At 39.6% G+C, this 12,662-nt stretch overlaps 1 protein-coding gene across 1 annotated transcript in view; it reads right to left on the reverse strand.

Annotated features, from left to right (window-relative positions):
* FAM172A (family with sequence similarity 172 member A) overlaps window positions 1-12,662 on the reverse strand; it is a 502,406-nt gene that overhangs the window by 149,118 nt on the left and 340,626 nt on the right. The window contains exon 10 of the mRNA XM_003785978.3: window positions 6,961-7,045. Within this exon, the coding sequence (XP_003786026.1) occupies window positions 6,961-7,045 (85 nt within the window). The remainder of the gene's footprint in view (window positions 1-6,960; window positions 7,046-12,662) is intronic.

Consider the following 12,662-nt stretch of genomic DNA (forward strand, 5'->3'; position numbering starts at 1 on the left):
GTGTCTGGACAGCTCTCCCCTCTCTCCAGTCCTGACCATGCCGTCAACTCGGGTGTGGATTGTCCTGAGTGTGTCTGGACAGCTCTCCCCTCTCTCGAGTCCCGTCCATGCTGTCAACTCCATCCACTTACTTGGCTTTATCGTCACAGCCTCATGAGAATCTGCTGCCTCTGGCTTCCTTCTTTGATCATGTCATACCCTTTATTCAACATTTCTTAAAGATCATGAGGAAAACCATTAATTTTGGTTGAAAAAGTGGTTGAGTTTTTTTATAAGTAGGCATGGAAAATGCTGGGAGTGCTGGCCCTATCTCTTTCCTCATTTGACAGAGCTAATGTTGAGGCCAGCTTCAAAAGGAAGAATCTACTCATCAGCAGAGGCTGGAAGACCAAATCTTTCTCTTTTAATTTCTAGAGATAAAGACAGTCATGATGAACTCTTGCTCACAGTTACACCCCTTCTTCTAGAACAGTACCTACAACACAGTAAGTGCTCAATAAGTATTTGAGGGATAGGTGGATATGTGCTGGGGAATGTATATGAAATTTCCTTCTGATTTAAGCAACATTTATTGGGGAAAAACCTCTCAGGAAACAAGAGTAGAAAGTTCTGTACTAAGAAAGAAACTGACCAGGGAAGAGCTGAATAATTAAGATCACTTAGGGTAAGACCAAGAGAATATGATAGAGAATATATCTTCGTGACAAATTGTACACTGAAGTCTAGTCTCTTAGTGGGGGAGCAAGGGTTGGAATAAATTTGTCTTCAATGAGCATTTAGTGCCTCTTTATAAAAAACTGCTCTTAATGCTAAGGTGTCAGTGCTAAGATGGGCCTTGGAATACTTTAGTCTCATAAAAGGGTTCAGGTTGTGTCTACTTAGGCTTCTGCGGCCACCAGAGTTGAAGTTGAAGCCTGTTGTGTTAATTACCTACTACTGTGGAAAATCACCCCAAAACCTGGTAGCTCGAAACAATATACATTTATCATGCCACAGTTTCTGTGGGTCAGAAATCTAAGTCACTTTAGCTTTGGGTTTCTCATGGAGTACAGCAAAGGGTTGGCTGGGGCTTAGATCTTCTTCCTTGGTCACTCACCTGGCTGTCAGCAGACCTCAGGTCCTTTCTGGCTCTTGGCTGCAGACAGTAGCGCATGGCAGCTGGCTTCCACCAGAATGAGCAAGCAAGGAGAGAGGACCCCAGGTTGGCCAACATTCACTGGTTGTCCCATGTTCCCTGTTATCTTTAAGGAGCATGCTTGACTGAAGGGTGGAATGACCCTTTGAAAACTCAGTTATGGTGCTTGTTATGAGATAGCACCTTGTGGGGTTGGGAACAATGTCTTCTTGAATGTGGAATATGCTCTAAATCACCATTTAATATATATTGCTATTATCCCAGATCAGGGACCACAGCGGTAGAAATGGGACTGCCTTCTCTTCTTATTCACCTTAGGGATCCACTGGTAAACTGTTGCTTCCTGTTCCCATAACTTTAGGCTCCACTGGTCTGAAAGGTCTATCTTACTTCCAAAGGGGGAAATGTTTCTACCAGGTGGCACAGCGATGATGCCTTTGCACTGGCAGTTGAGAATGCCATCTTGTCATTGTGGGTTCCTTATGCCACTGAATAGACAGGAAGTGAATGTACTGGATGGGCGCTGGGTCCTGATTCCCCAGGGAAAACAGTTGCCACCACATGATAGGGGTGAGCAGGGGTATGTCTGCAAACAAGAAACATGCTAGGGTACTTGAAAATACTTCCTTTAATTACAGCCCAAAGCATACTCCTGCCACCTAATTCCAGCAGGACTTGTAATGGCGCAGACCCTCCATGAATAGAGATGCGGGTCATTGTACCAGTAAAGACCAGTGCAGGTGCCTGCTGAGAGCAGGAGGAATGCAGGCACAGCTTGTTCTGTTGTGCTCCACTTTATTGCTCCTGGCAGATAACTGTGTTTTTCCTACAAATTGAAGGTTAATGGCAATCCTGCCTCAAGGCAAGTCTATAGGTAAAATCTTTCCAAGAGCATGTGCTCACTTCATGGCTCTCTGCCACATTTTAGTAATTCTCCCAATATTTTAAACTTTTTCATTATCTGTGATGCTGATCTATGAGCAATGATCTTTGATGTTAGTATTGGTAACCGGTTTGGGGTACCATGAACTGCATCCCCAGAAGACAGAAGATGTGATCGACAGATGTCATGTGTGTTCCGACTGCTCGACCAGCGGGCTGCTCCTCATTCCTCTTCCCCTCCTCAGGCCTACCTATGCTCTGAGACCCAGCAATACTGAAATGAAGCCAATTTACAACCTTACAGTGGCCTCCAAGAATTCAAGTGAAAAGAAGGGTTGGATGTTTGTCACTAAAAATGAAAAGCTAAAAATTATTAAGCTTAGTGAGGAAGGCGTGTCAAAAGCAGAGACAGGCCAAAAGCCAGGCTTCTGGAATCAAGAAGTTAGCCAAGTGGTGAATGCAAAGGAAAAGTTCTTGAAGGAAATGAAGAGTGCTGCTCCAGGGAACACACACATGATAAAAAAGCAAAACAGCTTTGTTTCTGATATGGAGGGAGTTTTAGTGGTCTGGATGGAAGACCACAACGTTCCCACAGGCCAAAGCCGAATCTAGAGCAAGGCCCTTGCTCTCCTCAATTCTGTGAAGGCTGAGAGAAGAGGAGTTTGAAGCTATTAGAGGTTGGTCGTGAGATTTAAAAAAAGAAGCTGTCTCTGGAACATAAAAGTTCAAGAATAAGAGTAAGTGCTGATAGATAAGCTGTAGCAAGTTATCCAGACTAATCTCAAATCATTTTTGAAGTGGCTACACTAAATAACAGATTTTCAGTGTAGATGAAACAGTCTTCTATTGGGAGATGATGTCATGTAGGACTTTTATAACCAGAGGAGAAGTGAATACTTGGCTTCAAATCTTCCAATGATGCTTTTGTTAGGAGCTAATGCAGCTGGTGACTTTAATTTGAAGCCAGTGCTCATTTATCATTCCAAAATTCTAGTGTCCTTAAATATGACGCTAAATCTACTCTGCCTGTGCCCTATAAATAGAACAACAAAACCTAGATGATAGCACACTAGTCTACTGTATGGTTTTTACTGAATATTTTAAGCTGATTGTTGAGACCTATCACTCAGGGAAAAAGATTCTACTCAAAATATTACTCTTTATTGAAACTGCACCTCATTGCCGAAGAGTGATGATGGCGTTGTGAGCAACTCACGCGCCCGTGCTCACTAGAACAACAATCATTCTGTATGCCATGGGTCGAGGAGTAATTTCAACTTTCACATCTTATTTTAAGAAATAAATTTTGTAAGGCTATAGCTGCCACAGATTAGGGATTGATCTGGGCAAAGTAAACTGAAATCCTCTGGAAAGGAGTCACCATTCTAAATGCCATTAAGAACATTTATGATTTAGAGAAGAAGGTCAAAATATCTTCCCAACTACCCCAGGAGCTTGGAAAAAGTTGATTCCAACCCTGTGGAAGACTCTGAGGGGTCAAGGCTTCCGTGGAGGAAGTGACTGCAGTTGTGGCGGAAGCAGCAAGAGAACTAGAACCGACGAGCAGCCGAGGAGGGGCTGGACGGTGACGTCTCTGAGGCACCATGAGCTGGGGAGGGGCTGCTGCTTACTGACGAGCAAATACAGTAGTTTCTGGAGATGGAAACTACTCTTTAGAAAACACTTTTTGAACATGGCTAAAATCACAATAAAGGATTTAGAATATTATGTAAACTGTTTGATAAAGTGGCAGCAGGGTTTGAGAGTACTGAGTTCAATTCTGAAATAAGTTCTACTATGGGTAAAATACTATCAAACAGTGTCACATGCTATAGAGAAATCTTTTGGGAAAGGAAGAGTCAATCAATACGGAAAACTTTAGTGTCTTAACACAACCACCTTGACTTGGAGCAGCCGGCACCCTGATCAGTCAGCAGCCATCAACATTGAGCTAAGACCTTCCATCAGCAAAAAGATTCACTGAAAACTCAAGTAACCTTTAGAATTCATTAGCAATGAAACTTTTTAAAATTAAGATTTGTACATTTTTAGATACAATGCTATTACATACTTACAGACCACAGTATAGTATGAACATAACTTTTATGTGCTGGAAAACTATATTTTCTTGCCTCACTTTATTTCGACATTCACTATATCAGGGGTCCTCAAACTTTTTAAACCAGGGGCCAGTTCACTGTCCCTCAGACCGTTGGAGGGCCGGACTGCAGGCCCCGGGACGAGTTGGCTGCTAAGCAGGACAAGCAGTGGTGGCAAAAACACCCAGCCAGCTGGATAAATGTCCTAGGCGGGCTGCATGTGACCTGTGGCCATAGTTTGGGGACTCCTATACTATATTGAGGTAGTCTAGATATGCCTACACTGAATAGGTAGTGGAAGAAGGCAGTTATAAGTACCAGCTGCAGAAACAAAGCACCCAGTAACATTTCTTTATTTTGATATTAGTTGTGTATATATACATATAAACTAAATGTTTTTGTTTTTTTCTCTTATTTCCATGTCATCTAATGTAACATGCATAAAAAGTAATTAGTTTTACTTCTCAGTATTTAAATTATAGGATACCAATGGAATAAGAGGAATAAATATCAGCAAAAGACAATGAAGGGACTTTGTACCCTCCTCTGGGGAAAATGTCAATGTGTTCTGGAGTGGACCTGGGAGAGCCATTACGTATCTGGTGGAAGCATGACTTTATTAATGTCTTTATCTGGAGATTGTGACTGAAGTTCCAAATAAAGATAAGATGAGTGCCAGCTTAGCAAAAGGCAGGCTGTGGTGGCTTTTTAATGTGTCAGTTTGTCTAGGTTGAACTATATTTCCAGAATTTCTTTTCCTGCCTGTTTCTGGTTTGGGATAGAGCACACGATTTTTGGGTTGTTTTCTTTTTTCTTTGAAAATTTGGAGGGTTAAAGTGAAGCAGCAGCCATGTCTAGCTCAGTCAAGCTGACCGTAAGCTGCTGGCTACCCATGCCAGAGGCAACAAGGAGGACTGTGTCTGCTCCCCTGTGCCCGGGTTCTCTGTCGGCCTCTCTAACTCCTAGAGCGGGGATATGTGTGGCTCTAGGATGCCCACACCTCCACATACAGTGGCAACAAGAGCTGACACAGACTGAAGTCTGCCTTCATGGACTTGCTTACGGGTTCTTGCTCTCTTTCTCTCCCATTCTTGCTCTCTTTCTCTCACCATCTGCTCTGTGAACTCAAGCTCCATCGTCACAGGCAAAGTCAACATCCTTACAGAGACTGGGTAACCTACTCTCGCCAAATCCTAGTAACAAATTCTTTCCTATATACAGTCTATCTTCATTATTTGTGGGTTCTGTATTTGCAAACTCACCTACTTCAATAAAATCAATAAAATATATTTGTAACCCTCAGATCAAAACTCATGGCACTTCCACAGTCATTTGTAGACATGCACATGTGCACAATGGTGAAAAATCTAAGTATTTGCTCCTGACTGATTGACAAAAATGTAATGAGAGGCTCATGGAAACCCAGCCCTGTATTTTACTTAAGAGCAATATTTGCTACTTCTGTGCTTTCAGTTACCTCACAGATTGTAACTCCTATAAAAATGTGAATTATACATTACATATATACATGCAAATGCAATACAACGTCTGAATATTTACTATGGTCACCCTTCAAAGCAATTTTGGAATTCTTTTTCAGGAATGGCCATCAGAGCTGTCATCATACTAGGTCTGACAACTAAGTTCACAAACTGAACCTAGGAAAAATGCTGTATAACTCTCTACTGAGTATTATAACTCTCTGCTGAGTATTATAACTCTCTGCTGAGTATCACTGCAGTCCCCTTCAAAGTGCTCCCTTGACCTTCTGGTGCTATAATGATATTCAGCAGTGTGGGACATAGCACTTTTTCTAGGATGAGTTCACAAACTTAATTGTCCAGGCTTATATTGTAGCATATATATATATATATCTTCTAGTGGTTTTACTGATAGATTTATAAAATTTAGCTATTAATGATAGTGAAACTCAGTTAAAGTTTATATTAATGACAGTGATGTTTAGTTATACCAATATTCTTTACCTAGAAGCTGAACTAGTCTCCAAATCATTTCCTTTAAACATGTACATGTATCTCAGTGATTAGCTGTTAATTATGGTTGTTACATGTAGTGGTTTGTGTTCCAAACTTCTGCTCATTCTCCAGCATCCGTGGCTGGAACCGGCCCATTTTAGGTACTAGTCATAAGTAGATACTGATCTTCCCTTGGTTAGAAGCTATGAAAGCCAAAACCAAAAAGCTGCAACAAACGTTCTTCTCTCTTCTTCCCAATGGATCCAAATGCAGTGCCCCGCTGCCCTCGCGGGGCTCACCTCTTCACCTGCCTCGCCCTCTCTCTGTGCACGCCTGCAGACCTGACCTAGCTCCTTCAGCAGCTCGGTCTCTGTTGCCTAGGAAGCCATCTTGTTTGCCTTCCCACAGCTGGAATCCTATCGAACACAAGGCCCAGCTCAAATCTTTATGTGAATAATTTCTTTTCTGAAGACACGACCCAGCCTTGATTGCCTGTCACCTCATTGAGTTGGTACTCACCTGGAGACGAGTATTCTGTGAAAGATCCTGTCTGGCTACGGTGCCTTGTCTTTTAAGTATTTATTTATTTACACATATCTCATCTCTATAAACTTTAACAGCAACTATCCAAATTACTCCTGAATTATTTCACCATCTTACTAAGTTTGTTAGTAAGCATTTTAACCTATAATTACAATTTTACCACAATTAACAAATTGTGATAATGGATTAGACCCATGCAGTATGTTATCAATAATTAGTTCAACAATTCAAGGCAGAACATACTTAATTCACAAAATAAATTTCTACACTATATTAGCATACTGTTTACCTTAAATAAACCATACATCTCTCATCAGACACATACCTGCTGAGACCCGGGGGCAGTCAGGGAGCATGGACTCCACCGATGTGTCCAATGGTTCTGAGCTGGAGACCCAATTGCAACAGTTCTGCAATGTAATAGAGACAATACTGTTGAAACATAATTTAAGCCAAGACCAAAGTTTTAGGCTAAAGAGATATATAAAATTAACCACTGGAAATGTATTCAATTTATTTTCCATATGCTTTTTTCTTATGTGAATAGTCAACAACTATTCATTACTAAAATGACAATGGAAAAAGTTTATCTTTTACAATTTGGCAGAGTCTGTGCTGATATTTGTTTTAAAAAGTAACCTTCTGTGAACCATGACACAATATATTCCTAAGAGAAGTTTAGAAGCCAAAGAGTAAGCAGATAAAGGAATCATAACTAAAGGGAAATGAAAAAATTATCTGTTTTTCACTTTTAGATTAAAATAAACACTAATGGGCACATGTGAAACACTAGCTAATCCGTAAACTATATTCTTTGTGTAACACCAGAAGAACTAACTTTTGTATTTACTCCTCCAAATCTGGCCCATATGAAAACACCAATTTTTCCTTGGACTTGCTTTAATGAAGGTTGTATCAGAGTAGTTAGAAAGAAACGCAGCCTTGTGAATTGCAGCTGTGCGTCTGAGGGACACACAGCCTCCAACATTAAAGATCAACCTGCAAGGTAATGATGATTTACAACTTAGACAAATGAAATAAACATAATCTATATTCTTTTCACATTTTAAGTTTGTATTTGAAGTCTGGCTTTATAAACGTGATTAACATCATATGGTTTTTAAAAAATTTCTCCACACACACACAATGAATTTCCAGACAGATTTCATTTTAAAAGAAATCACCCCATCAATCACGTTGGAAAAATCGGTGATTGCTATTCTGGTAAACAAGCATGTATTGTGTATTTTTAGATGCTTGCTGCCCTGGTTGTGCACCATGGAATCCGTCCTCACTGTGGAAAGATCCTTGACTGGTAGATCAAGTGTCTTATTGTATTTCCTTAATTCATTCTGTCTGGAAGAAGATGTCAGTTGTGTTGCAGTGAGGACAGAATTTCAAAAGCCCCAGTCCCCACCAATAAAGGCCGAGGAATGGCTTTTGAATAGATTTGTCAAGGCAACCCTACTGTTCTGGGACCAGGGAGAGCAGGAACAACATAAAGGAAGGGTTGCTGTATGAGATTAGAGAGTGGAGTTCACAAAGCACGGTAGATTTTTATAAGAAACAGTAGATCAATGAAACTATTGAACTGTGTAAGAAAAAAAAAACATGAAAACAAACACAACATCTAGTAATGTTCTTAAATGCTTTCTTTCTTTTTACATTTAAAATGGGGATGAAATATTGGTATTTTTCATGTATTACAAAAGCCTAATGGTTTAAAGTGGATATTCTATAACGTGCACTCCTAATCTTAATTAGCAGCTGAATGCACAATTACACAATGTAAGAGCAGAAATTATAAAAGAAATAGGGTTTTAGAAGATATTTCATACATTTGAAATAAGTAAAATTAATATTACCATTGATAGAATACCACATCAGAGAGTTCTAGATAATGCAGAAGATTAGCACACAATTAGCCAGCTTTTATATACAATGTGACACTTGCTTGTAAGAAATAAGTATTCTCCAAAGCAGTGTCAAGATATGTAAATGGATGATTTGTTTTATCATTCAGCACAGACCCTAATAAATTCAAAAATCATGACTTCTATAGGTACTAAAAATAGGCTTCCAGTGATACAGGGAGATAGTGTCAATGAAGAATGACTTTCTCTTTCTCTCTCTTTTTCTTAAACAATTCAGTCTTTTCAATGACAGCAATTAGCACTACCGACAGACAGGCAGCGATTAGGTACTGTATGTATTTTAATTATTATTCATCCTACTGGTACTTCCAAATCTGATGAAAGTCAGCTATTACCCAGGCATCTTTATACTGCTCACCTACACTTCACATATGGAGCACTGTATCTACAGGATTTTCTAGATTAATAAAAGTGATGGTACGTGACAATGTGAAGGTGATTAACCACTTTGTGATTTGTAACTGACTTTAAAAAGCTGAACAATCTACGAAAACATATTCCAAATATTGTATATAAGATAATAAATGTAATGCCCATTATTTAATAAAGTTTGTAAAGTACAAAGTAAGAAAAAGGCTGAATCAAATAACTTTTGTTCAGTTTTCCCAGCTCACCTTTAATTCAAACACTTAAAGCAAATTATAGGTTAACATTTTATAATTCTGAAATAACAGTTTTTGTCTGACTGCTCATAAAAATCAGATGTAAGTTAAATGCCCTACAGACAGAGTGGGTATGCCCACAAGCTGCGTGGAATGACACAGTACCTGTGCAGGATTGCAAAGATCTGATACTGCGGTTTCAAACAGGATAAACAGAGTGCATATGCCATGTGGATGTGGCATTTTAACTCTAGTGGAGAAAGTACGGCAGTAATGAAAATGAGAGGCTCATAGGATAGGCTCTAATGAAAAACATAAACCTATTGGAAAATGTAGGTAAAGAAAGTCATATAACCATTACATGAGTGCAATCTATCTGAAATTCTATGGTATCAGACCAGATCTCTTTCACTGTTTTTCTAATGCTTATTTATCCCTCTTTTCAATGCTCCAATTTGTCCCTATCCTAGTTTTTCAGTTGAGATGAACACTACTAAAGCAACCTGGGTGGTTGCTCGCCACTGGGAAAGCACTCCCTGAATTCAAGATGTGTGAGTGTGTGAGCAGCCCCTGAGATCTTCCCCTCAGGTCTGTGAGAGGCTCCCAGACACATTGGACTAGAGGTACCAGCAGGGCCAAGCTTGAGTCTCACATGCAATCCCTTGGTCCCCCCAAACAAGTATAGGGCAAGAAGCACTTGGCCAGAGCAGGCACAATGGGACAGATCATATAACTAGTGTTTTTCTGGGTCTGATGGAACAAGAAGAAAACAGGTGATAGAGTGAGCGCTTCTTAAAGTTAAGTGTTTTCAGTTTAAAGGTGTTTTTGGTTTTTTGTTTGTTTTTTTACTCTGAGATTATAACTCTACAGATTTTTGAGACTAAATTTTCTTCTTTGTAAAATCCTAAAGTTTGGGAACTCTTTATATGGACTAGAAATTTCCATAAACCATAGTGCTGAGTGACTCCCTTTAAAAAAAAATTATTATTGTGTTTATAGAGATGGGGTCTCACCATGTTGCTTGCCCCGCTGCATCTGAACTCCTGGACTCAAGAAATGTTCCCAGCTCAGCCTCTCAAGTAGCTAGGATTACAGGCACATGCTACTGTGTCTGGCTGAGTGACCCTCTGTGACAGCTGAGCCAAGTGTTGATAATAATTAAGCACAGATATGAAATGAATTAAAAATTTTTTTTAAAAAGGTTAGAATTTAGTACATTATACATGTATCTAAAGAGAGAAAAGTAGGCAATAGCTATTTAAAGTGTTTGGAGGCATTTGGAGATGCTTGCTGCCTTCACTGAGTCTAGATTTTATTCATTATTATTGTATTTTTCTGAGTTATAAATCATCATTGTTTTAGCGGTTAGTCTTCATTATAGAAAGTTTCGTGTCCTCAGATAAGTACAACTGTGAGTCAGCAAGTTGTGTTTCTAGAGCCTACACTCACAGCAGAATGGTGACAGAAAGGGTTAGCAGTGGTTCTCAACCTTCCTAATGCTGCAGTGTATCTTCATTGTTAAAAAGGGGTCATGACCCACAGGTTAAGAACCGCTGGTTTATGGCCATAATGTAGAATCAATTCTCTTGGCAGGACAATGTCAGAGGCCAGAGGTACATCAGGAAGCAAGCTTCGCCCTCTTAGCCGTGATGCTCCTGGGGCGCAGTAAGCAGTGCCCCCACGCCCAGCCTCCCGTCCCTCCGGCCTCTCCTCTTCAGGCTGGCTGAGCATCTGCGCTTGGTCTTTCAGTCAGGAGCTGGCTCCATTCACTTGGAGTAATGGCCAAAGGTAGTACTTTTTAACCTTTTTTCTTTAAAAAAAATTCATTATTTAAAAACTATATAAGTAATACAGAACATATTCTTTAACCTTTGTTCTCTGTGTTAAATTGGTTAAAAAATGTCAACTTTTCTAGTCAACCAATACTTAATATCAATAACTTTATCACATTAATTTAACATACTTACAAAACAAAGAAACTATTTTACTAATTTTTAGTGTAACAGGAATGAGTAGGCAATTTGTACCATTGTTTTATTTCCAAATTTTAGAGCAGTGTTTTGTGAAACAAAGGAGACAGCCAGAGAGAGGGTAAAAGCACCATGGCTTACTCTACACAGGGTGTCCAACCTTTCTCCATCACACATTGGCAGAATAAGAGTTGTCTTGGGCTGTACAGTAAATACACAAACACTAACAAAAGCTCACTAGCAAAAAAAAAAAAAAAAAAAAAAAAGGTCCATTCTGTGGTATCCAACATCACACATAAGCAAAGAATGTTCTCACAAAATCAGTAGGTCCGCATGGGGCTGCAGGCTGGGCACTCCTGCTACAACCAGACCATTATTTTTAATAGACTACACTTTAGCTTAGCTAAGGTGATTTTTTGTTTTTGTTTTTTTGCAAAATATCTGTTTTTTTAGCTGATCCAAATGAAATTGGACTATGAGGTGATACAGAAGGGGTATGCTGAAGGACACAAAGCTGACCTATAGCACTCTGCTCCCAACACTCATGCTCAAGACAATAGCCCTTCCTGTTTGCTGGAGTCCAGACTTGTCTTCTCTTCATTATTTCAAGAAGCCTGGCAGAGTGGATAGAGACCAAGAAAAGAGAAAGTCAAGGGGAGGGAGTTTCACCTTGAGTACTGGGAAACAATGGACTCTTATCTTGCCAAGCCACACTTAAGTATTCTCTACCAGTGCTCACACATTTAGGTGGGTTCCTACAAAGATATTTAAGATATATATCATAGCCCCTGCTTTCCCTTTTTTGGAGACAGGGTCTCACTTCCTTCCCCTGGGTAGAGTGCAATGGCATCATCATAGCTCACAACAACCTCAAATGCCTGGGCTCAAATGATCCTGCTGCCTCAGCCTCTTGAGCATCTGGGATTTCAGGTGCCTGTCACTGCACCCAGCTTATTTTTCTACTTTTAGTAGAGACAGGGTCTCATTCTTGCTCAGGTAGGTCTTCAACTTCTGAGCTCACCGATCCTCCTGTCTCAGCTTCTGTCACAGACTTTTATAGTTGCCCTTTTTTTCTTATTTTGGGGAAGAGCTCTGAATAGGAATAATTCTAAAATAATTCTTCATTAAAAAAGATTTAATGATTTTTATCTTTGGAATATTACAGTATTTCCCATAATAATACATCTCATTTCTCTATGTGTACCATTTGCTTTTCAAGAGGTTTTTCTTCTTGCTCACCTTTGATTCTCACAATAGTTCATGAAGTAGATGGAGGAGGAATTATTGCCTCTAATTCACAAATGTGAAATAGGCCTAAAACGACAGAGTGGCTTGTCCTAGATTATAGGTCTTAGCAAAGTAGCTGGTACGTGCTGGAGCCTTAATTATTGATTTACTTAGCCAGAATCATTATCAAAACTTAGTTCTCCTAAATGCTTGTCCTGAACTACTTCCAATATGTCACCCTGCTTCCCTTTTATAAGATATTTTGAATATGCAAATCATCCAGAAAACACAAGA

Source organism: Otolemur garnettii, unplaced genomic scaffold (genome assembly GCF_000181295.1).
Source record: "Otolemur garnettii isolate 467f Iridium unplaced genomic scaffold, OtoGar3 scaffold00017, whole genome shotgun sequence".
In the NCBI taxonomy this organism is placed as follows: Eukaryota; Metazoa; Chordata; class Mammalia; order Primates; family Galagidae; genus Otolemur; species Otolemur garnettii.